Source organism: Marmota monax, unplaced genomic scaffold (genome assembly GCF_021218885.2).
Source record: "Marmota monax isolate L192 unplaced genomic scaffold, Marmota_monax_Labrador192_F-V1.1 WCK01_AAM20220418_F8-fsc00011, whole genome shotgun sequence".
Taxonomy (NCBI): Eukaryota; Metazoa; Chordata; class Mammalia; order Rodentia; family Sciuridae; genus Marmota; species Marmota monax.
In genome coordinates, this window is record NW_026693082.1 from 23,525,028 (window position 1) to 23,550,091 (window position 25,064).

The window sequence follows — 25,064 nt, forward strand, 5'->3', positions numbered from 1 at the left end:
CAGGAGACTAGAAAAAGGATCTCTGCTAATTTGTCGGTAGAAGAGTAGGAACAAAAGGAAAGAGTTTCCTTCACCCTCTGACAGTTCACTGAAATGAACTGAAAATAAACAGAAAGAGCAGGAGAAAAAGAGACACAAACTTCTGATTCACAGAAGTGATCACAGTGTGTAACCACCCCCCACAGCTCAGAAGCCTATGTACCCCTTTACCATAGAGGGGCAGGATGGAGAATATAGACAGTTTTGAGAGGAATAGTCAGTTGTTTCTAGGGGCACTCAGTGGGCTTGTAGAAACACAGTGGCCAGGGACAAATTCCTTGGGTCTATAGACCAGATAATGAATTTTAAATGGTTCTCTTTGGAATGTTGAATGGGACCAAATAGAAGACAATGATGTATGACAAAAAGTGTCCAGGTGAGTTTACAGACTTCAGCCTCACTTCCTGCAATGAGTTTAGCCAATGAAAGCTCAGGGAAGGGACCAGAGGGAATCCTTCTCTTCTTCTGAGGGTCTGGACTCCTAGCCAACAAGGAGGTATCAGAGCCAAGCCTCTTCCTGTACCTGCTGCTCTCTAAGCTAAAACAATCAATATGCGGGGGGGGGGGGGGGGGGCGGGTATGTAGGGTGGCTGTCCCTGGACTCCTTCAGAAGTCAAAACCAAGATTGCAAAAAGATCAGGTCATTGAGATGGCAAAATGGTTAGGATGGTCATGAGCAAACTCCTGCATCCAGGCCACATGGAAGGGATTTTAATTTCCTTAAAGCAGTCCTTCTCAAAAGTGTGGTCCCAGTCTAGTAACATCTGCATTACTTAGGAATGTATTAAAAATATAAGTTCTCAGGCCCCACCCATGACCTACTGAATCAGAGACTCTATGGGGAAGGGAAATAAGATTCAGCCTTCTGTGGTTTAAACCCTGTTAGGGGATCCTGATTGATGCTAGAGGAAGTTTGAGAACCACGCCTTAACAAAGTAGAGCTTTCATCTTCAAATTCCATTCACATAAATCTTTCAGAAGCTTAGCATACAAGTAGGCACCATGCCACCCCTTCTGAAGCCATATATCCTTTGTCTGAAAAAATAAGCCCAGCGTCTGTGTGTCAATGTATGTCTCTTATTAAGCTGATCTCACATTTCTCAGGAGTGTTTCACTATCAGGTTTGGGTTTGTTTTTGAGGGAACCACCTTCTTCACAGCATTTCTATTCCATAAACCTCCATATGTCAAAAGAAGGGAGTACTGGTTTGATTCTCTTAAATTCAATGAGATCTTGAGATAAATAAAACTTTTTTTTTCTCACAATGAAAGAAAAAACACCAGCTTTTATTGTTTTTGAAGTTTGTAGATGAGAGGCAAGTTGACATGCAACTTGGAGTCTTAATTTCCTTACAAGTAGGTGTAGAAGAAAAGAATTGAGTCAATCAGAAATTCTGATTTGAACTTGTGGCTTTTTTTTTCTTTCTTTTTGGTGGTGACATTTCTTTTTAAATAACCTGTCAATTGTCCAAAGAGGAAATGTGTATAATTTCAGAGTCTGCTCAGGATAGGACTAGAATAAGAATGACTCTGAACAGTACGCCCACTGAGAGGTCCCAGCTAGCCTTGGCAGCACATATCCACCTCCAGGACTGGCTCCTGACCTGTGCAGTTGAAGTGTCCCTGGAGATGTCAAAGACCTCTCCCCTGGCCTGGGGCCAGCGATCCTCCGGAGGTTTGTCTGCAGAGTACTCTTCCCAGACGTCTCTTAGTTTATTCCCCAGGCATCTGATGAGAGCAGGAAGTCTAACTTGAACTTTTAAAACTTTCACCAGGCCTGTTACTTGGTCAGCAGAATTAATGAACAAATGCAGCACATGTTCTCTACCACGTACTGAGGGAAGCAATGAAAGAATTGGAGTTCCAATGCCAGGCCCCGAGCAGTTCAAAGTCTTTTTTGTGCTTTTTCAAAATGGACCGAGGACATGGCATGTGGTTTCTGAAGAAAGCACAGGACTGATTAAAGAGAAGGAGAAGCAACTAGCCTTTTTCATTCCACTGGGCCCTGAAGATCCTGCCCAAAGGCAGGCAGTTGTTTTTCTTTCAGCCCTGGGTTTTCAGGGACATGGCCTGACAGCAAGAATCCTTTCTGGTCTTTTTCACTAAACCAAATCCCTGCTCACTGCTGCTTGAAGCAAGGAATGGAAGCTGGAGGAACCCCCCCCCCCCCCAGTGTATCTTGTTCGGTGACACACTACTCATTTTAGGTACAAATTTGCAACTGCCGCTAACCTGCACAGAAGCTGGCCTCAACATGTAGTAGTCTGATTCACTGGAATTGCCAGATGTGGAAGAAGGTGTGAAATCCTCTGTATTTATGGAATCCCTTGTTCATGTCCTCTCTGCTAACACAGCAGGAATTTTACCTCATTCAGATGTGTGACAGTTTAGTTGGCAGGTCCATCCTTCTTCCTCTTTTTCCCCACTTCCTCCCTCTCTTTCTTCCCCTCTCTCCTGTGACTTCTCCTGCCTCTCTCCTCCTCCTCCCTCACCTCCTTCATCCACCCCCCTCTTTTAGGTCGATGGTGGGGGTGGGGCAGATGTGCACCAGGAAGGAAAAGAAGAAGGGTCAGAGGAAGTCTGTCCTAGGCTGTAAGACCTGCCATGGCAGAACCTGATTAGTTTTAGTGTTGAGAGAGTGAAATGAGCCAATGCATGTCAGGCACTTCTGGTTTTAGAGATAATGCCCAACCTAAAATAGGTGCCCAGTGAGTGTTAACTCCACTTGTTATCTCCCTCTTCTCCAGCACCTAGCCCTGGGCCAATCCCCAGGTAATAGCTGAATTAAAGGTTGTTGATTTCACTTGCCTATTTCCCTTCATCTGTTCTTAGTGTTTTTGCTGCCGTTGCCCAAACATCATGAGGAAGATGTGAACATTTGCTCTGATTAAATTTAAATGGTAATGGCAAGTGTTAAGAAGCATGTTTAAATAAAAGCATGATTTCTTTCCCCAAAATGTGTAAAACTTTGAATGAAACTCAGTGCTGCATGCTGTATAGGCATCCTTCTAATTATTGACAACATTCTGATTTGACGACATTCTGATATTCACAGAGCACCTTCTCACACTAAAGCACTCTGGACCCAGGCGGAGTTAGATGTGGCACTCCTGCCCTCCAGGGCGCGAGATGCCTTTTGAAATGAAAATTTTAAGTTAATAAAGGTACAGTGGCCAATAACAAGTATCCTAATGTCAGAAAATTAACTTTAATATAAACCCAAATGAATGTCACTACCCAGTGTACATGCCCCACCCAACATTTGATGAATGTACACTGAACACAAAATTTTTTATAAGAGTGAAACTAAAATAGCTTTTGCTTAATAGAAAACCCTTAAATCATTCCATAATACACAAGCAAATGCTCCTGGATTTTAACTACACCTCATTTAAACTCTAAGCTCTTTAAAGGAGAAAACACTCTTTTAATCATGAAGAGTGTTCTCTGGGTTGTCAGTTTTCCATGGAAATTCACAACATAGAAACAGAGGTGGTTTTGTTTATTTGTTTGTTTTGTTGTGTTTTAAATTCCACTAAGAAGTCAAACAAGGATTTTCCAGGTCTTTCAGCCAACTAAGTCAAGTTAGGGACTCAGTTAAGTTCAGTTGGAATTAGCAGTATTCAGTCTTTATACCTTTATATGTAGCTGGAAATATTAGGTTAAACAATTACTATGTATAAGGCTTTCTCTGGTCCTCCCTTTGATTTCTTTGAATACCAGGACTATCTTTGGTTTTCTGATTTAGCTCATTTCCTGCATGGCATTGCTTCTGAAAAATACTAAAGGACACCTAACAGGGATATCATCTTCAGGCACAAGCTTAGGAAGAAGCTCACTGGCCCCCTCCACCAGGCAGCCACAGAAGAAGAGAGTTCTTAAATGCCAGACCAGGCTCTCATTGCCAACTGAAGAGGCTGACTGCAGAAGGCCATGTTACTGGCAGCTGCTACTAGCTTCCTTGTAGGAAGCGTTGACTGTGATCTTAGCAGCTGACTTTGGAGCTGCTCAGAATTTGGCAGAAGGTCAAGAGCACTGACACATGGAAAGCGGGATGGCTCAGTGGGAGACAACAGGCCAGGGTTCGAGCTTCTGCACCAGCAGATGTGGAAAGCAGGGGCATACGTCATAGTTGAGTGGAAGCCTGGAAGGATAAGATGTTTTCCCATTCATTGACAGCCTGGGACATTATCTCCTGAAAGAGAAATAGAAGAATGGTGCATGTCCAGCAGGAACCACCAAATTAAAGGCAAGCACTTTCTTTCCGATCACAGCCAAACATCTTTTGGGAACCTAAGTGCCAAACAAGGAAAAGTAAAGTGATTAATTGCACTAACATAGATGAAAGACGGTGGGAGGAATCTTCTAAGGTGATTGAGTAGCTGCTTCCTTCTTTCTGTCTTGCTAATTTTGCTGAAGGAATTCAAACAAATGTTTGTTTGGGGTCAATTTTGCAATTCTCTGATTTTATGTAGTTACAATTTGCTTTTCATAATGAACATGCTTCTGAAAAATGTAGAAAATCATTTCTTTTTGCAAATTGCTTTACCTTTTAAATGCAAAGAGATAGATGCTATTAAATCGATCCTGCAGCACAGGATTCCTTTTTAATGGAAGCCCTCCTGCTGCCCAACCATACTGTGTTCCTTTGCTTTATAAGTTCACATTTCTAGTGTAAACTTCATGATCCTATTTTTATATTGCACCTAACCATGCCATCATTCCTGACATCTGTCATACTTGTCAAAACTTTCCATAATCCTGTACTTCATATAAAATTGACCCATGTTGCTAAATGCCATTGCGTCTCCCCAGTATTCCCACCCTCTAACTACTGTGATGCCCTCCATAAAATTCAGCTGAGCCCTAGCTGAGTTTCTTAAGCAGTCCACACCTGGTTGCTACCATTGTGGAGTTGCGTAGGTTCTTCAAATGGCCCATTTTCCCAGCTGCATTTGCAGAGCAGATTCCGGCTCTGTGAGGCTCTGGCTTCTTGCCTCATGCTATGAGCCCTGTGAGCCTTGTAGAAGGCTTGAGCTGATGGGCAGTTAGCAGGCAGAGGAGGAGTGTAAGGAAGTTAACAACCAATCTTCTGAAAGGGAGAGCTAAAGAGACCTCTACTTGGGAAGGGTTCAGACAAATGGCCAACGATCAACACAGGGTCACAGCATGGCTGCTGTGTACAGCCCGCCATGCCCCAATGCTTCTCAACCTCCAGGAACACCATTATCTAGATTACAGTTGATTATGTTTTCCGGGCATTTCATTCTGGTAAGGCTTGACTCAGGACCATTACATAGGAGAGGAGATTTAATCCCATTTCCTTAGTAGGCTTTAAGGACACTGAGGGAATATTTATGTAATAAGATGCAAAGTTGCTATGGAAAATACTATAGCAACCTAACATCTCCCAGAGCCAAGAAGCCGCTTGTAACAGCAATCTAAATTTACATTTATTTTAGTGTCATTTTATCGACGCTCTTAGTATCTCATTCTGACAGGATGTTAAAATATGTTTTCAGCTTGCATTTGAGCAAAATTAACACAGTGTTTTTGGGATTTAAGTGTGGTTTGCACAACTTCTGGAAAAAATCAGAATATTTTTGAAGTTTAGATGACAAAATCTGAGTAAGTTTGTAAGCTTCCCCACCCTCTAAACATGGGAACAAATTCCTTAGTAGCATTTATTCCAAATTTTTTATTTTAGTTTGTAAACAGTAATTAGCAATTCCTACTTACAAAAAAAGGAATCATCCTTTTTAATGTTGACTTATTTTGTTAAGTGCTTACTAGTGAGTCTACTATGTTTATAGAAAATACTTTCAGTAGGTCAACCCATTGCCCTCTGGCAGCAGGGAAAATTTTTTTAAGTTAAAAAATTGTCTATCACATAAATTAAAATTTCATCATTTCAAAACCTAATGATTAAGAATTATGAAGAAGGAAGAAAATAATACAGTTATGTTTTGATTTCTATTTTTTTCTTCGGCATAGATTAACTTCAAATATTTTTCTATGTATTTTTTAAAGATCAGTAACAATAATTCTAAATGATTTTGGTTTCAGACAGACCTCCTATGTAACAAGTTTAGAAGGTGAAACTAAGATCTTTTGAAGTAGTTACAGGTGCCTGAGGTTATTAAAGTCTGATAACTGGACGAGTCCTTCCAAGAGCACATTGTTAGGTCCCTTAGCTATGAACATGGCTGAGAAATTTTAGATATGTAAGCCAGTTGGTAGAGGGAAGGTAGTATCTATTGATATTCTTCTCCTCCCCATCTAAAATTTTGAAGTGTGACCATAATGCTGGTAAAATGGGACATTAGCCAAAAGAATCAATAACACACCATATTAAAACATATTCTGTTGCCAGCCTCTTCGCACTTTGTAATGTGCTGCTGATGAACATCATTGTCCTAATCTCCTTTGCTTCTATATTGCATTCTTCATCTAAACACAGTTGGTGACATAAAGGTATCAGACCTTCACCAGAGGACATCTTGTAGAATTCCCAGTAGCCATATAACTATTGAAAAAAGGATATTGAAAAAAGTACTTACTTTCTTCCTTTTCTCAGAAATTCCACTTGCCATTATATGATACTTATCTTGTACTTAGACATCCTGGAAATTGAAGCTCATAGCAATATAAAACATTATTATAGTAAGCTCGCCCACATAGAAAGGTCTAGAGACTCTTCTCTTGTACACGATTGAATGCTCTTGATTCCAGGAGGTTCTAAGTACCAACTCTTCTCCCCAGTTTCAGGACACAAAGGGTGAAGGCTTCTGGGAAGTTGCTAGAGAAGAATTTTATTTAGTTTCCTCATCACTAGAGAAAAGAAAGAGAAACATTTCTGGGGAAAAGTCATAAGGCGCAGACTCTGCTAATTGTAATGCTTCAGGCAGGTACTACAGGTTCTTGCAAATGAGCCTGCCCTGACTCTTATTAGAGTTCCTATGTCCCAGAGGCCCTGACTTTCTTGGGACATGTTCAGTCATTAAAGCTTAAAGCAGCTGCCTAAATTTTCAGTTCTCAGAATTACTTTAGAAACATGTAAATATTTATCATTTCCTTATTTTCAAGAATGGAGTCTTGCTGTGTTGCTAAGACTGGCCTTGAACTCCTGAGCTCCTGCCTCAGCCTCCCAAGTAGCTGGGACTACAGGCACACACCACCATACCTAGATTAATCATGTAAATACTCAACACTAGGGTACTGGTTAGTTAATGACACATCCATGAACAGCCTCAATGAAGAATCATGCTTTAGAAGACTATATAATGGCATGAGAGAATGTTCTCAATATATTGCTAAGTGATAAAAGCAATTCGAAATCATCATATGTAAATAATTCCAAACATGTGTTGTTTTCATACTTCATGTGTTAGGGAAAAATCTGAAAGGATATGGGCTAAAATATTCAGTGATTGTCTTTAGAAGGTTTGATTACAGGTGATTTTATTTTTTCTTCTTTTTGCATTTCCAGAATTTCTACTGTAGGTACACCTGTTATTTTAATAATACTGTAATAAATATTAATTTTAAAATTACCTAGAAGACTCTGTGGTAAAACTAATTGTTAGTTGGGGATTCCCTCCTTTCCATTTCCAATCATTTTTAACAAGTCTAAAGTAGTGACAGCTAATATCAGGTGATAGAAGATTACTGAATTGCCTTCTCTTGCTTTAAATGAGAGAACTTCCACATTTAACTTACCATAATAATATGCTTACCATCCCAGACCACATAATATTAGAATTTTCTATCCCAAGGGATGATCACATTTGCATAACTTTTAAATGAAAGATCCAAGAAACAATTCAAGTTCTAAACCCAGTAGAAAGTGTTCTCACACACTGGGAGATGGGTGACAATGTGACTCCTGAGATATAGGAGACTTTAGAAATGTTCTGGAATTTCTTCCCTTCCTCACAAATAGGAAAATGCAATACCATGTCCAGAAGTGATATTATTTGCTCAAGAGAGTAGTGGAAAGTCTAGAATCAATATTAGCTTCCTTCTTTTCAAGCTAATTGCCTTAAAATGGTACCACTGAATTTTATGGGGAAAAAACTCCAGAATCTCTCTCAAATGTCTTAAGTAGGCTCACAGGAGAGCCAGTAATCAGGTAAAATCAACCAAGGGTTTTGGATGCCTGCTTTGTGCATGAAGCCATGATGCCATTTGGAGGCAAAGGTGACTGGAGACCTTTATCACCTTGAAATACTAATCCAGACAGAGCTGAATGAGATTTATGCTTACTCTTAATTTTCTATGTTTTCTGCTACCTTGAGATTTTCTTCAACATAGTCAGTGTAACCAACAAATTGTTTTTAAGTTCATTCCAACAGAAATCGCAGCTTTAAAAAAAATTCAGTAAATTGGCACAATCCCTTTTCTAGTTGAATGATATTTATTTCCACAAAGCAGAGCCTTCTGCATGGCTTCCAGCAAGAGAAGAAATGCTTTGAAGAGGTGGAGACACAGGAGGAGCAGCATCAAGTCACATGTCTCCTCGGATGAACCACACACCATCTTAGCCACGTTCTCTGCTTCCTAACCCTCTAAAATCATGAAGAGAAAAGCAAGGATGCTTCTCAGAACACAGGCATGCACTTGATAGTTGATCTGAAATGATTTGAGCTTCAATGTCAGTCCTTCAATTTTCTCTCTCATCCCTGGTTCTCTCTGCACCCCAGGGCCTGGGAGAGCCTACAAAGATCATCAGTTTATTCACTCACCATCTAATTTCAAGACTTATTGAACTGCCTCTCCTTGTTTTCCACTCCCAGGACTTAGCTTTATGAGGTGTACCTCTCAATATATCTTAAAAATAGAAGTCTGAGGAAGAGTATCTACAATATTATCAATCTTATTGAGTTTCACAGACTCAGGGAAGGTTTGATCTGGAAGAGGTCTTGGAAGTAATATATCTTCTTCTTTCCCCTAATGTTCTCAATGCAATAAGAAAAAAAATGAGTTTTGGCACCCCTAATAATAATCAGTTGAGTTGCTGACTAAATACAAAACGTTTATATTGGATATTTGTGATTCCAGGTTTTCAGGCGCAACTTGATCTATAAGGTACATTTGGCAAATCTTTTGCAGGTAGGATGACAGTTTTCATCTTTCAGTGATTTACCAGTCACTTCCTAAAATATCTGTGCTGCAAAACAAAATCTTCAGTGGAGTTTATATAATCTGAACATCCTACAGCTATCCATTCCTCTATCTTTAGCACTTTACCTCCATGAATTGTCTTAAGTGATATCATAATACAAAGCAGGGATAAAATTAAGCAAATATTCAGTGAATTCTTACAATGTGTTTGGGACAGTATTCTTTGACTCTCAGTGCCAGGTTAAGAGGAAATTTAGCTAGCAAACAAGGTCTTATACTAATTGAGACTCAGTTTTTGATTTTGAGAGTCTTGCTTTCCACTTTAAAAAATCCTAGCAGCATGTCATCAGTTCTCCTTTTCCTGGAATAGCACCAGATCATGCGTCTGCACAGTCTCTGCTTTCTATGCTCTCAAAGTCACAGCCAAAGGCTGACAGAAAAACGCTGATATGAAGGACTGTGAAAGCTGAGAGTATCTGAAAAGTGTAAATCTGTTCACCTGGACTCTCAGCCCTAGAGAAGCTTTTGTGTTTATTTTAAGTAAAAATGGTGAACATGTGCTGAATTGGATAATCTTCCTCCACATAAGCTCAGGACCCTTCTTTCTCCATACATAGCCCATTGCCTTGTACACAGCTTTTGAAATAGTAGGTGGATATGCATTTGTTAGATGAATAACAGGAAATCAAAACAAGAACTAATTTTTCATCTCTTGGAGAATATTTTGTATTTTATTGTGGACCAAAAGGGGGGAGAAAACCCTCGATTATCTAATCTTTATAGCATTGACCACATTTTTGCTATAAGGACCCTGAGGTCTCATGGAGATTTGCTCCCAGTCTAAAGCTGGTATATGGCTTCAAAGCCCCTTCTCTCTCTCTTTACCACCCCTCTTCCTTCTTGCAATTTAGAATCCATGTCTACTTGACTCTAAGATTGATAGGAGCAGAAATGTGGGGTGCAGAGTAGCCTATCTGGTGTTTCTCTCAAAACCGCTACTCCTCCGGAGATGTCCAGTAGACTCCATGTGTCTGGTCCACCTTTTCTGTGGAATTCTGCATCCCTAAGTACATGTCAGACTCTAGGGCAGGAAGAATAAGATGGTCTTTCAGGTCCTTGAAACCCAGGAGAGTATGGCAAGGTTAAAAGATGAAACTAAGAGAAAGAAGATTTTAAAAATAAGTAAGGTAACATTTGAAAATTAGAAATAGGTTGAAATTATTGCAGAGGAAAAATGTATCTTGATTTTTTTTTTGTAATTGAAAGTTGTTACGTCCTTGGGCTTTTAAAATATAAATTAACATTTAAATTGGACTTTTTGCCCCTTCTATGTGACATTTAGGCTCCTAAGGAATATTATAGTGGATGCCAAATCATCAGCATCATGTTAACAAAGCACTTTCTATAAAATCATCCATAGCACTTTCTCTCTCATGTTCAATAAAAAGCTAGTAACAAGAGAGCTGCCTTCTCAGAGGAATTCCTTTAACCTTTCAGAAACAAAATATTTCATGCTAATTCCTGCTTAATTGGAAGGAAGTCATTTTTTAAAAATCATCGAATATGGGTTTGAAGTTGGTTCCATCCCTGACCTCTTTAATTTAATCAAGGTCACCTCATAAACTTGCCCAAACAGCTCTATTTCTCAATTAGAAAAAGAGGCAAAGCCGTTTAAAAGCATTTAGAGTCTGATTAATAATGCTTAACTGGTGCTTCAGCACTTGCAGGGGCTTTGTAAAGAGTTGCTGGTAAGAATAAAACATTGCTACCTGAAAAATTATACTCATCAGAAACTCAAAACGAATCATTTTAATGAGCAAAGCAAAAACTGGTGTTTTTTTTTTGGGGGGGGGGCGGATGTGAGAAAGGTTATCTTGCTTAATATAAAAGAGAGTTTTAATGTCTGAACAGCTCTCTCCCAAGGAAAAATTGCTATAATTTAGCTGTTCAGACAGTTTATACAATTCATGCACTCACCTGCCCAAGGACTCAGACAAGACAGAGTTTGCCAAAGCGGGATTTTTGTAACACTCAAACTACAGGGATGAAAAGAAGTAATGAGATTGCCTTGCCTGGTGGAGGAATGTGATCTGGAGCCGTCTGCATGGATGAAATATCAAGCTTTCTTGAATATATCTTTGGATCCTTCTATACACTCCCACTTTCTGGGCCTACTGAGGACAGTCAAGCTCATCTTACACTCTTTTGAGGAGAGGGTCATTATTTGGGTGGTCAAAGCATTAGAATGGCTCCGAGAAAGGAGCCTGTGAGCATAAGAACTGGTATCCCTGGCAGGAGAGTTTAGTGTCTGATTAAAAATTAAAAAAAAATAGCAAGATGAAGTCAGAAGCTCCTAGAAATGTCTTAGTGTTGTTTCTGGCACATAGTTTGGCAAATGATATCCCTTCTCCAAGCCTTTCTTAGCAGTAATGTAAATAAAGGTCATGTTAAAATTTTCAATGATGAGTTTGTCAGAAATAACCAATTAAGGAACTTGGTGGCATTTTGCAAATACCAAGTTCAATGGTAATGTGGAGAACTGATACTGGTAAGCAATAACAAGAGGTATAAATGAGTGGGTCACAGCCCTGGCTGCACACGGGAATCACCTGGAGCACTGTCTACAAATACTAATGCCTGGGGGTTAATGCGCAAGTATCTGTTATTAAAACACATCCCTCCCCAGGTGATTCTGATGCAAACAGGATTGAAAAGTGATCTTTTATGTAAGGAATGATGGTTGTTAGGAAGGAAGGAACCAAATAGTCATGGTAAGGTAATAAAAAGTGAGAATTGAGAATAAAAACGAAGATAAAATTGTGCCACAAACAGGAAGTGTCTGACAAAGGACCAGTGGAAGGAGAAACTTGAGGGAGGTGGTTCAAGTCTAGCTTGAAGCAGGCCAGGAATTCCCCTCACCAGGTCTGTGCCAGGAGCACCTGCAGTATCCCTTGGTTCACTGGAAAGGGGGTGTTTGTAGGAAAGCTGGAGTGGTCTGATACAGGGTAATGTGATGTGAGCTGGGGACAAATGTCTCTCTTACTCCTGGAGAACCACCAAGGATTGTTTTTCTCACCTGTCAATAGAGAGGGAAGTAGCGACAGGTCTGGGGAACACAGTGCACAGGAGGGCCTCATCTCCCCACAGCAAGAGGCTGGTCTGAGGACCCCTGGCCAAGGGCAGTCAGTTCCAGAGGTTCTTCCTGGCTTCTCCTGGGTACAAGCCACATGCCTGTCATAGCTGCAAGAAATATGGCTGCAAGAAAAGTAATACATGACAACGTCTAGTAGATCAGAACAATGTATTCTGGAGACGGAGCCTGGAGGATTTATGGAAGCATTCAGTCACAATATCATCACAGGAGAGGCAGTAAGTAGCATTCAGAGTGGAGCAGGTAGATGAATGAAATGTGAGGAGACGTGGCAGAAGGCACAGAAGCCGAGAAGGCTATGTTGGACAGTAACAGCTGGAGACAAGGTCCTTTCTCCAACAGAAGCTATTGGGAAAGAATGAAAGAAAGCAGGTGCCAAAGATATACTGAAAATAAAAGACTGCAAGAAGGTTATGAAGAAAGCATTAGGAAATGGATGCCAGTCCCTAAAGGCTAAGGTAGTGGTTCTGAAAGGCCATGATGCAAGGGGGGCTCTTCCCACAGTGTGGCAGTGAGAGGAGGGTGGGAGGCCTCTGGCTGTGAGGGGAGCTCCGTGCAGCGCTGCTCTTTGTTGAAGAATGTGGGGTTGGACTAGGCCCTGAGGTCGGGCTCCCAACACACAGAAAGGGAAACGGGCACAGAGGGGCTGGCAGACCACCTGGACAGGCAGGGCTGTGCTTGTTTGGTAAAGGGTCCTTTATTATTTTTCAAATTATAGGTGTGGGGGGGTGAGGGGAGACATGCAGCATGGAAACTGTTTCTTGAGGGGAAGCATTCCTGAAGGAAATGAGAAGTGATCATTTGTTAAAAGGGAAGGAAATTAGCAGGCTGGGAGGAGAAAGAGGTGACTGACTGCCCCTAGGTTGCAGGCTGAGGAGAAATTCAGAAGTCACTGTGGGCTGGGAGGAAGAATGGCTGTGTAAAGCTTCTCTCTTACTAGTCTTACACAACTAGTGGTTGGACAAAACTAACCGCTAGTTATGGAAGTCACTAAAGCAAAACCCATGGTGGAGCCCTGCACTGAGGGAGGGGAATGTCTGGGGGCAGGAGGGGGGTGTCCCTACTTCCGGAAACCAGTGTCATTTTGTGATATATATTGGTCTAGCAAAGGCTGACTGCCCTAGAAAAGAATCTTTAAATCCTTTAGAGGTTAGAAAAAAAAATGTAGTGCTTGGCCTTGGAAGTCAAAATAGAGATTGAAAGTGAAAAAGAAAGCTGAAATCTGATCAAAAGAAGAGTGGGAGTGGAGAGACCAGCAGCCCTCCTGAGGCACCTCATACAGAGGTCCCGAGGGGCTCTGGGAGGAGCTGGCCTCCCAGGCCCCTGGCTGATCTCACCTCATTGGCCTCAGCACCTTCTGCTGGAGCTTGTTGGGTGCTTCTTTAGGCACTTTCTGCTGTAGTGAGATCCCCCTCTTCTTCCCTTCAGCTTCTCAGCGTGGGAGGCCTGGTGCGGAGGTCCAGCCCCACCTGCTTTAGGAAGGAGCCCTCCCCAGCTCTTCCCACAGCCAGGAGCCTTTTCCCCTTCCTCCTCCTGCCACCACCCAGTGTGGAGAGAGTGCTTTCTCATGGCTTTCACCTGGCTCCACAGCACCTGTGATTCTCCCTGCAGCTGGGCTGGAGCTCCCAAGGTCAGGCCAGACAGAAGTCAAGAACCCTGCTTGCGTGGCCTGGCCTGGCCTGGCCTGCCCTGCCCCAGTTTAGCTCAGTGTGAGCTTGGCCATGTTTTCAGGAGCCACCCCCCTCTGGGTTTCTCTGAGGACTCTAAAGCTACCCCGCACCCAACGGAGCATCTTTCGACATTTGAAATGACAGACTTCACCAGCTCCTGGAAGAAGTGAGCATGCCTCTTTATTTTGCTTATTTTCTTCTGAGGAAAATGGGGCTGGTTGGGGGAGGTATCAGAGGATAACAATCCAAGTGGAAAAGTGATAAGGCATGATGTGAATCTCAATCATGTCAGGAGCCCCGCAGCACCTAACAGGGCTGCCACTATGCAGACTGCTTCATTAGGAAGAGCCGTGTCGGGGAGGGACAGAGGATTTTTTTTCTCTGAGTCACCTGCTGCCGGTTGTGCCTCCAGACTCACACTGAAGCCATTATAATAACAGGCTCTAGCTTACCTGCACTCTCAAAATTACCCTTATTCCACTGGCCTCATACAAAGATGGAAATAGACACTGCCTTATGCGTCTGTTTAACTCTCCCTAATAATAGCTAATGCGCAGACTATAATACACACCGCAAACATAAAATGTTATGTCAATGCTAAGTTGTAATAATAATAATCCTGCAAAAATGTAGCAGAAGGAATTTCCATGAGCAATTTGAGGAAGATTGCTGCTTCAGTGGTGATACAGGTGTTACTGAAAAACAGATCAATTGCACTTTGTTGGCACCAGAAGAGGCTCTGTAAGCAGAAGACTGGCTGTTTAGCAGACATCCACAGTGCCCTCCAGCTCTCCTGGGAGGCACTGGGAGGCATGGATGGCAAAAGCAGCCCAAGGACCCAGATGCTTCATTCAGTCTACTGAGGTGGGGCTGGTCCTTGTCCCTGTCCCACTGAGAGTAGAACCAGGGGGTCAGCTCCATAGGAGGTCAGAATCAATAGGAAGAGGAGTCCCTAATGCCTTTACTCTAACTGAAGGCCAATATACCTACAAAAGTAATACATAACCCAGTTCAGAGGGATGGGCAGCACCTCTGCCTTGGCTCTTCAGGAATCCTGAGGTCAGCATGAGTCTTTGGACACAGCTCTCTTAATGAAGATTTAATTTAACAACTGAGGCTCAGGGGGGCACACCCTATACCTCCAACAAGCTGTGCTAACTCAGTCTCCCTAAAATGTAGCTCCATTACCTGCAAATAGAAATAATAATCATATTTACTGTTTCATATTTTGGTGAGGATGAAAGGAGATGGAATTGTTCAAGTGACACGCTTATCACAGCTTCTGGCACATGGAACTCACTAGCTGTTACCACCACTACTGCCATGACGCTGATATTTGGGGGAAATAGGAAAAGGAAAACAAAGTGGTGACTGTACCTTTTGCCCAGGTCTTCCCCTGACCCCAGAAGGAGGTGCTGAGGGCATTGGAGCAGGGCCATGGGACCTCAGAACAGCAGTGAGACAGGATTGCTTTCACAGGCACACAGCAGGATGACAAAAGTGGCACGTGTAGTTCCTTGAGAAGGATTTGTCCAAACAAGGCCTGGTTCAGGACCCAGGGGATGGAAAGAGCAGTGGTTGTCAATTGTGGTCTTAGCACCAGTAGCATCAGCACCACCTAGGGAGTTGGAGGAACGTAGATGCTAGAACTTCATCCCAGGCACATGGAACTGGAAACCCTGGTGGTAGGGCCCAGGAATGTGTGTCTTAATCTGCCTACCAGAAAGCACTTGAAGAACAGTGGGTTAGAGTAACACCAGTGGCTATTATAAGTAAGTCCAAAATTTTCAGTGGCTTAACCAAAAAAAGCATTTTATTTCTGGATCTCAGAACAGTCTAAGAAGGCACCTTTCTTGGACTAACTCCGAGACCCAAGCTGTTCCAGCAGCAGGAAAAAAACGAAGCACTGCATGGAAGGCACACGTCACTCCCTCACACTCTTCTGGTGAGGACTCCTCACCTACAACCCCCAGGGCAGTTCCCTCTAGGAGCAGCACTGAACCACTCAAAGAGAAGCAAGAGTTTGGGTACACAGCATGATGTGTCTGCCCTAAAATAGTGACTGGAGACCTCAGGCACCCCACTGGAAAATTGAGATGGGCCCAGAGAGAGTCCCTAGGTCACTAGGTCATGGATGCAGCCTCTGTTTCATAGGGGACCAGAAGGTACAGTCACAGCAGAGGAGGGAGCCCTGGAAGCACACAGATATAGTGGAGTAATCTTTCAGGTTCTGAACCCATCCCCGTCCTCCTATGTTCTAGACCTATCAATAGAGTTTCTTATCTGGGAAGCAGCAAGTGGGATCCTTCGGAAAAGACTTTCTTTGAATGTGGGAAAGAAATTCACAGTTCAGCAGTGTCCTCCCAGCATTCCAGGAAGACATCTGGCAAAGTAGAGGCAGAATGCAAAACACAGTGTTCCCCAAAGACACAAAGATTAACAGTTCTGGAGAAATCCAGATATTGGTAGCAACAATATGTTAAAGTGTTTTATTATTTAGTTACATCTTGCCTGAGCATGAAAAAGATATTAACATACTGTCAGCTTACTGGGACATAACCCAAAATAACTCACATTTTTCTTATATTGCTAATTATTTTTCTGAGACTGGCTCAGGCTGGTAAGAGAGAGATTTCAAGGCTTTCACCAGATTATTTACTTAAAGAAGTTAAGCATGCCATTATCTGTTCCCATGGAAACACCTTAAGTAATACAGTAGATGGAGGAGGAGGTCACGTTGACCATAATTAATATAAAGAATAATGGTTTACAGAGAATCTAGTAAAGGATGCCACAGGAAGCGATGTAATACTTTTACAACTTTTCTTTAGCAGTGCAATTTAGTCATTGGATAAATTTTCATGTACCAGTGACACTTTGGGAGTTTTACTAGGAAATTTTTGAAATGCAACAGTTTTGTCTAGCAAAAGTTTTGCAGTTGTTTTTACTCTTGACTCAATTAGAAAATTCTAATATTCAGAATTTTTCTAAAGTATTGAGCAAGTATAAAAGTATGACTATATTGGCTTCACCCTTCTTATGTATACTACAGTTCTTGCCATGTTTTTTTAATAAATGGTTGGTAAATCAGTCATTAATAACCAGAGGCACTAGGTTTAACAGTGCTTTTAAAATCACTGAGGGAAGATTTACTTACGTTCAGTATAGTTTATATTTAAGGTGCCTTATTGTATCCCCTTTAAAATAGAAAATTGGTAGTCCATATGGAATGTCTCTTAAGTAAATATTCCATTTATAAGAACATAGTGCACTCCTTGGAGATTCTTACCCAAAGATGCACAGTGTGGTTTATTTTTAATCCTAATACTTATTTGAATAGTGGATTTCTTGTGCATTCTCTTAAAGGTGAATATTATCATGGAAATTTGATGACACATTCATCAAAACTTTAATTTAGTAGAGTGTAACAGAACTAAAGAGAAAGGGAAATGAAAGAGTTGACCCTTCAAATTTCTGAATTTTTAACACACTGAGAAATCACATGAGGTCTGAAATTGGGACTTTGTTTCCTTAAGAGCTGGCTTAAAAAAATATAATGTAGTCTCTTCCAAGTGGCCTTGACTGAGAGGTAGACCCAGGGTGGCAGCCCCATCCTAAATAATATTTACAACAGGTGACCTGAAGTCAAGTGGAGTCAATATGCAATTTCTCACCCTTTGAAAGATAGCCACTTTGCTGCCACATGAATGACCAGATTTTTTTTTTTTTTGTAAATATCAAGCTTGAAATCCTTTAATCAGGAATATAAATCAGTTAGTGCTCCGATTATAAAAACGATGATGGGATTGGCTATGGTATTGATTTTTTTTTTCTTTTTTGGTGGGGAAAGCATTACAGCAATCTTTCCTTCCGTTTCTTTTAAATATATCACATTCCTATTCCTGGAATGCAAACAACATTGTATCCTGCTTGGCAGGCAAAGTGGTCATTTGGCTTAGCCAAGAATAAGAGCTCTCAGCAGTACCATTCCATAGGCCTATAAGAGAGTCCCTAAAATAATGGATGGTGCACTTTCCTATATGTATTTATGTTCAGATAATTTATTTAAATAATGTTGCTGGCACATGCTTTATAGCTGCCTGCATTTTGCTACACAGATTTCAGCATATCTTGCAAACTATGCAATTCATTTGGAAAATGTAATTTCCATCCCTGCATACTAATCGATTTCTTCACAAACACCTGCTATCAGTTATGATAATAAAAATGCCACTCTGAATTGAAAAGGGGCCAAATAGAGCTTCCTAAGGAAATGACTTAAGTGTCTTTGAATGCCACTAAATGTAGTAATGTGCTTGTGTAGTGCCAACACTTTTTTTATCATTTGCATTTTCTGTGATTTTGCCCTATTACAACATCCTTCTTTCAAATGATGTCTCATAACCATTTCCTTGTGGATGGGTGAACTGAGTTGTCAGGAGTTGGTGTATCAGGGTGCAGAAGAGTTTTGATGTTGGCCTGCAGGATGTTAAAAAGCACTAGCTGTGCTCCTGGGTATGCCCTGGGTCATTTCTGATTTTCTACATCCCTGAAAACTGTAAAATTGGCTGCTCCTTGGTTTTGCACACCCATCTACACCAAATAAAATTTCCTTTATTCATTCTCTTCAGCCTCCAGTTCATTCCACGCACCATTGCCAAACGAATCTTCCTAAATCACCAATTCCCAGGCACCTTCAGCTGTCAATTGGCCACCCCACTGAGCTTGACCTTCCTGACAGCCCCCACGTGGCTCACCATTCTCTCCCAGCTTCCAAACTGACACTTGCCTTTTTGGTCAAGCTTCTCTCCTTCCTGCCCTGCATATTCTGCCTTCTAGTCTCATCTCAGGGATTTTGCTTATGATCTTGCTCCTAACTGAGCCATCTTTCCCCAGTCCTAGAATTTTCATCTTCCAAAGCCCTCTTCTATTCTTCCAGTCTGCATTTTTCTTCCTCTTCCCTAAATTCCTATAGAGTGTTTTCCTTTGTCACATCCCACTCTATGCCAGTGGTCATGCTGCTCTTCCTGTGAATGTGTCAGTTGCCTTTTAAATGTGTCAGTTCCTATTTGATTTTAAGTTATTTGATAGAAGAGACATGTTCTGTCCCCACATCTTGTGATCCCATATTCTCAGACAGATGTGGGCACAGGGAAGTATACAGTGAATGTTTGCTGACTAATTGATGCCTAATGGCTCGAGGTGGGGACTTTCCTGGTTAATTGCACATTCTGTTTGATTAGTATTTCAGTGTGTACTCTGCATAGATAATCATTTTACAGAGTGGAATACCATAAAACACTTAACTGTAAAACTATCATTAACATAATTTGATGTTTGATATTTGTGGAGAGAATTCACTGAGGTCTCAGAGCACCTCAGTAAAGCCCAATGATCATTTTACTGCAGTGTGCAGGTGGAGCATCTGGGAGGCTGACCTCCTGTGGCCTTTGAATGCAGGAAATTGGAGCGGGGTTTGAAATGAGCATGTATTGAGAGCCTGTTGCTCAGTGGCACGATATTACATACCAGAAGTTACGTCTACCAGGAAGTTTCTCATAACTAGCTTCTCGGATTTCCATCTACTTTTCTCTTGCTGACAAAAGAAGAATTCCGTGAGGAGGGAGGAATGATGGGACACCTGTGGGAGAGTAGAGGGGAGAACAGGAGACTGGTTTTGAGCAATTGGTAAATTAAACCTACAGAAACTGACAAGGTGGACAGCAAGGACTCCTGTGCTGGCCGTCTGTGTTTGGAGACTGTGCCAGCTGCTTACTTTGTGTGATCAAATAAGTATCTGCCTTCTCTGGGCCTCATTTCTTTCATCTGTAAGAATGGGGATCAGAACACCTTCGTCCTAGGCTTGAGTGGGGAGTCAGGGTTAAGTGTGTCAGTTCAGATGAAGCTCTTGGTCCAGGGTCTGGTGCTCTTTCAGTGTTCAACAGGCCCTTATATTATTAGAGAGACCATGAGGCAAGAGGGTAGAAACTATGGAGCTGGATTCCCCTCCTCTAACTTTGTTTTGTACCACCCTGTCTTCCCTTTAATTTGGCTTCAACTGTTTCTGAAGCCTTGAGATGTGTAAGACCCTGAGTGAACTGTCTTGGTTTCTCAGTGAGATGGAGATGTGAATGAAGTCAGAATCTACACATTGGGAATTTCAGGTTTCAGGGAGGAGGAGGAGGAGGAGGAGGAGGAAGAGAAGGAGAGAAAGCACTCAGCCTTGCAGGGAAAAGAGTTTTAATCTGTTGCTGAAACAGATGGAACTAGGTTACCATTCTGATAGGAGTTAGAGAAAACAATTTGTGCAATTTGTCCCAGCAATAGAGCAGGAAGGAGTGGTGTGCATATAAATTCCTCTCTCCCCTGGGAGGCTGCTGCATGCCTCAACCTGTGGAAGGGAACAGCTGACTATTTGAAAGAAAGCAGCACTTCAAGTAGCAGAGCAATCCTGCAAAATGAGAGCTGACAACAATGTGGTAGATGTGATTGTTGCCTGAAATTCTGAAAATCCTCATCACTGAGCAATACAGGCCAGTTTGTATGTGGGTGTCTGGGGTTGGGGAAGAGGTCAAGAGACAAGAATTGGAAGGAATTGATCTGTGCCTACAAGCAGCATTCATACATAAGACAAGGCAAATAGAAGAGATAAAAAGTCCATAAAGGGGCTGAGGGTGGAACTCAGTAGTAGAGTGCTTGCCTAGCATGTGCAAAGTCCTGGGTTCCTTTACCAGTGCTTCAAAAGCAAAAACAATACAAAAACAAAATCACAAAAACTTCCAACAGAAGTGATGCTCACCAGCTGCAAAATAAAAAGCCCCAAGGCAAGGCATTTGGGTCTTAAATCTGAGCTGATACAGTGTGAACATTATGAGTTTAGGTGAGAGACTCCCTTTCCCACTAAAGACTTCAATCTAAGCAAGAATAAAACTCACTTGAACTCTTTCTGTTTGTCCTTCAGCCCTGGCTGCTCAGGCCTATGCTCTTAAAGAGGAGAATGACAGTCTCCGTTGGCAGCTGGACGCCTATAGGAATGAGGTGGAGCTGCTGAAACAAGAAAAAGAGCAGCTTTTTCGAACAGAAGAAAACCTCACCAAGGACCAGCAGCTGCAGTTCCTGCAGCAAACCATGCAAGGCATGCAACAGGTACCAGGCCCAGGCACTTTATTTATTTTTAATGAGGAAAGGATATTTTTATTTAATGGGAGCAAAATGGCAGCCATTTGTCAGAAAGGATAAAGAAGAAACAACTACCATAAAGCTAAGTTCATAGGAAAGAAAAGTGCCAGTGACATTTTGTGGACGAGTAGAATCTGGAGAAAAGTCAAGCTTAAGAAATATGATTGAACCAGGCATGGTGGCGCACGCCTGTAATCCAAGGGGCTCAGGAGACTGAGGCAGGAGGATTGTGAGTTCAAAGCCAGCCTCAGCAAAAGCAAGGCATTAAGCAACTCAGTGAGACTCTGTCTCTAAACAAAATACCAAATAGGGCAAGAGATGTGTCTCAGCAGTTGAGTGCCCCTGAGTTCAATCCCTGGTATCCAAAAAAACAAACAAACAAACAAACAAACAAACAAACAAAAAAATATGTTGAAAAAATTTGCCCCAGAGGTAGGAAATAAAGGGAAAGAATTTAGGAGGGCAAAAGGTTGTATGTGAAGCTTGGCCTCCTGACAAATGGTCAGCAAATCCTGGCCTGTTATAAAGCAAGTGGTCTGTAATCACAGACCTTCACGTTCAAAGCATCACCACTAATGTTTATGAAAGCAGTTTGCAGAATCACATCAGTTACACATCCATCTGCAATCTGTGTATGGGGGGAAGGTGGGAGTTCATAACCCACTTGAATCAAAGTGTGGAATATGATATGTCAAGAAATTTGTAATGTTTTGAACAACCAACAATAAAAAATTTAAAAAAAATACAAAAAAAAAAAAGAAAGCAGTTTGTTTTGTTTATAAGATCAGTATAAATATAAACTCTATTGTTTCTGCTTCAGTATCATACGTAGGGTCTGGTCAGATGTAAGACATGTTTGTTGATGGATTGGAGAAAGCCCTGGAGGTGGGGCTGGGTGACTTTAGAACAGAGTGCCAGACTTGAGCCTGGCATATTAAATCTAAGGCTATGTATTTACGGAAGTTGTGACAAAAGAGGGGAAGACAGTGGGCTTTGGAGTATGAAAAAGGAGCATGTGTTGTGGGAAATAAGAAGTAGAGGAGAGAGGAAATCAGATTCATATCTGGATTTGTATCTGAAAAAATTAATTGATGTTCTTTAGGTATTTGGGCCTTTGAGTCATCTTAGAATAATAAAACATAAATTATCATCATTTACACATAGGTATTTTTAATGACCCCTCTGAATATTCAAATCCAACCAATATTTTCTGGAAAAAAGTGGTTGTTTTTATTTAAACAAAAGAAATATTAAAATATTTAATGAGAAGGATCTTTTTTTTTTTTTTCCAATTTCTCCCTTCCATATTGATTGCTCTCTAAGCCCAGGAGCACAAATTGCCAACCAAAGTGTTTTGGTGATTAGGGATAACTACCACAGAAACCTGAGCCACACAGGGAAAAATAATTGAGAGGGAAAGATATAAAAAAGAATCACGGATTGGGAAGTGAGCACGTTAATGGCCAGGTCACAGAAATTATGTCTTAAACATCTCTTGCCATTTTAAAGCAATTTTTTGAGACTTGGCTTTGAGTTCTAACTGGTTGATGTTCACAGTGTGTGTTAGACTAATCAGTGAGATTCAGAGGTCAGAGCCAGCCAGGAAAATGTCATTACAGTCGTTGCTCAGGTCCCTGTACTTGGAAATCGATGTAACAGCTGCTGTGTGAGGCTCCAGGGTTGTCCATATGCCCCAACGTGGGGTGTGGGGGAGAGGAAGTTGCCAGGGTGAGAATCTGTAGATTTCCCCAAAGAACATGACGCCTGACATAGCCTGCAAACTACTGTCACACTTTAGGCAACGGGCACTCTTTTCCTCCTGAAAAGATTAAGAGCAGGTAAAACCTTTAAGATTTAAATCTAAAAGAAGTCAGAGAAGGCAAGGCAGAGAAGGTGAGTAAGTAAGATCTGACACCGGGCTGTGTGTGATGCTTCCTTAGCACTAGGAAGCTCTTAAGCCTCAAGCCAGGCATGTGCAGCAGCCTGAGTTTTTACTGGCTGTTAGGTGGATGCACCACCACACGTGTGGCAGCACATCTCTAATACAGCTCTCAGATAGGTGCTTTTTAAGAGTCCTTTTTCTACCATATCCTTTCACATGTGAGTGAAGGACCACAACTTGTTCACTTGGATCCCAGGACTAAGGATTTTTCCTGATTTTAAAACCTACTCTTAATCTACCCTCTAGCCACTTAGGAAACCATGGTCTTCCCCACCAGCAAGGAGAGGAGGAGCTAGCCTCCTGTGTTAGCTTTCTTTGGCTATAAATACTACCTGAGATAAATCATCTTATAAGGAGGAAATAATTATTTTGGCTCAGTTTCAAAGGTTTCAGTGCATGGTCAGCTGATCCTGTTGCCTTGGGGCCTGTTTTAGGCAGAACATCATGGTGGGAGTTCCTGAGCTGCTGGCTTCATGGCAACCAGGAAGCAAAGAGAAAAAGAAAGAGAAAGGGGATGGGTGCCCAATATCCTCTTGCAGGGTACATTCCCAATGACCTAACTTCCTCCAACTAGGCCCCACCTCTTAAAGGTTCCACCTCCTCCCAACAGCACCACATATACATATAGGCCTCTAGGGGAAGGTGAAGATTCCAACGATAATACCTCCCATATATCCTTTGTTCCTCAATCCATCTACATTTCACAAATTATTTCTGTACCAAACAAAACAGAGTAAAGAATTTCAGTGACCTAAGAACTAGCATTTTTTAGACTTTTCTTCAAGTTTAGGCACCAAGTTTTTTTTTTTTTTGTCTTTTTAAAAAATTTTTATTTGTAGATGGACAATACCTTTTATTTATTTATCTTTATGTGGTACTGAGGCTCGAACCCAGTGCCTCACACATGCTAGGTAAGCACTCTACCACTGAGCCACAACTCCAGCGCCAGCCACCAAGTTTTTAACTTTTTCTTCTTTTAATCCCTGAAGGATAGTTCACTTATATCACAGTTGCTCACATGTTCAACAAGAAAACATGGGCAGGGTTCTTAAAAATGAAAACCATTTGGGTGACTTTGGATGTTTCTGAGTTACCCCTGCACTACATGTTACTCACAATTTAATAATATTCTAGGTTCATACAAAAGGGAACAATGGCTTGTATCCATGGTAACATGGGAGTCTTTACCAAATCATAAGACAGTAGTGAAGCTAACACATCTCTGCCATGGGGATAGCCATTATTTTACTTTCATTTGTATCTTCAGGTGTTAAAAATGAACATATAATATATAATATATAATCCCAGCAGCTTGGGAGGCTGAGCCAGAAAGATGGCAAGTTCAAAGCCAGCCTCAATAAAAGTAAGGCTCTAAGCAACTCAGTGAGACCCTGTCTCTAAATAAAATACAGAATAGGTCTGGGGATGTGGCTTAGTGGTCGGTACCCCTGAGTTCAATCCCTGGTGCCAAAAAAAGAAAAAAAAAGAACATATTTTAAATTCTTGTTACAATGTTTCAAATCTTAAGTTTACACTGAATTGTTAAGATCATTGAGGTAAAATATATATGATAAAATTTACTCTTTTTAGGTGTGTAGTTCTGTGAATTGTGACAAATGCATACAACCACATAGCCATCACTGCCACAATCAATATGCCACTTCCATCATCATTCCCTCATGTCCCCCGTTAGTCAGCCTTACTCCTAGCAACTCCTAATCTGTGTTCCAGCCTCTGTTCTTGCCATTTCCAGAAGGTCCCATCAGAGGAATTTTGTAGTATGCAACCTGTCGAGTCTGGCACCCTTTACTTAGCACTTTGAATTTGAGATTCATCTATATTGCTTGCTGTGTGTATAAGAAATGCATTCCTTTTTTATGCTCTGTTGTATTCCATTGTAGGGAAGAACTATAGTTTGTTTATCTGGTCACCATTTAGGTGGTCTCTTGTTTGGGGCAAAT

The 25,064-nt window shown here is 41.5% G+C and overlaps 1 protein-coding gene across 9 annotated transcripts in view; it reads left to right on the forward strand.

Annotated features, from left to right (window-relative positions):
• The window catches only part of Enox1 (ecto-NOX disulfide-thiol exchanger 1), a 542,803-nt gene that overhangs the window by 422,967 nt on the left and 94,772 nt on the right, over window positions 1–25,064 (forward strand). For all 9 annotated transcript variants that reach the window (XM_046454324.2, XM_046454323.2, XM_058582598.1 and 6 more), the window contains one exon: window positions 20,944–21,128. In XM_046454324.2, the coding sequence (XP_046310280.1) occupies window positions 20,944–21,128 (185 nt within the window). The remainder of the gene's footprint in view (window positions 1–20,943; window positions 21,129–25,064) is intronic.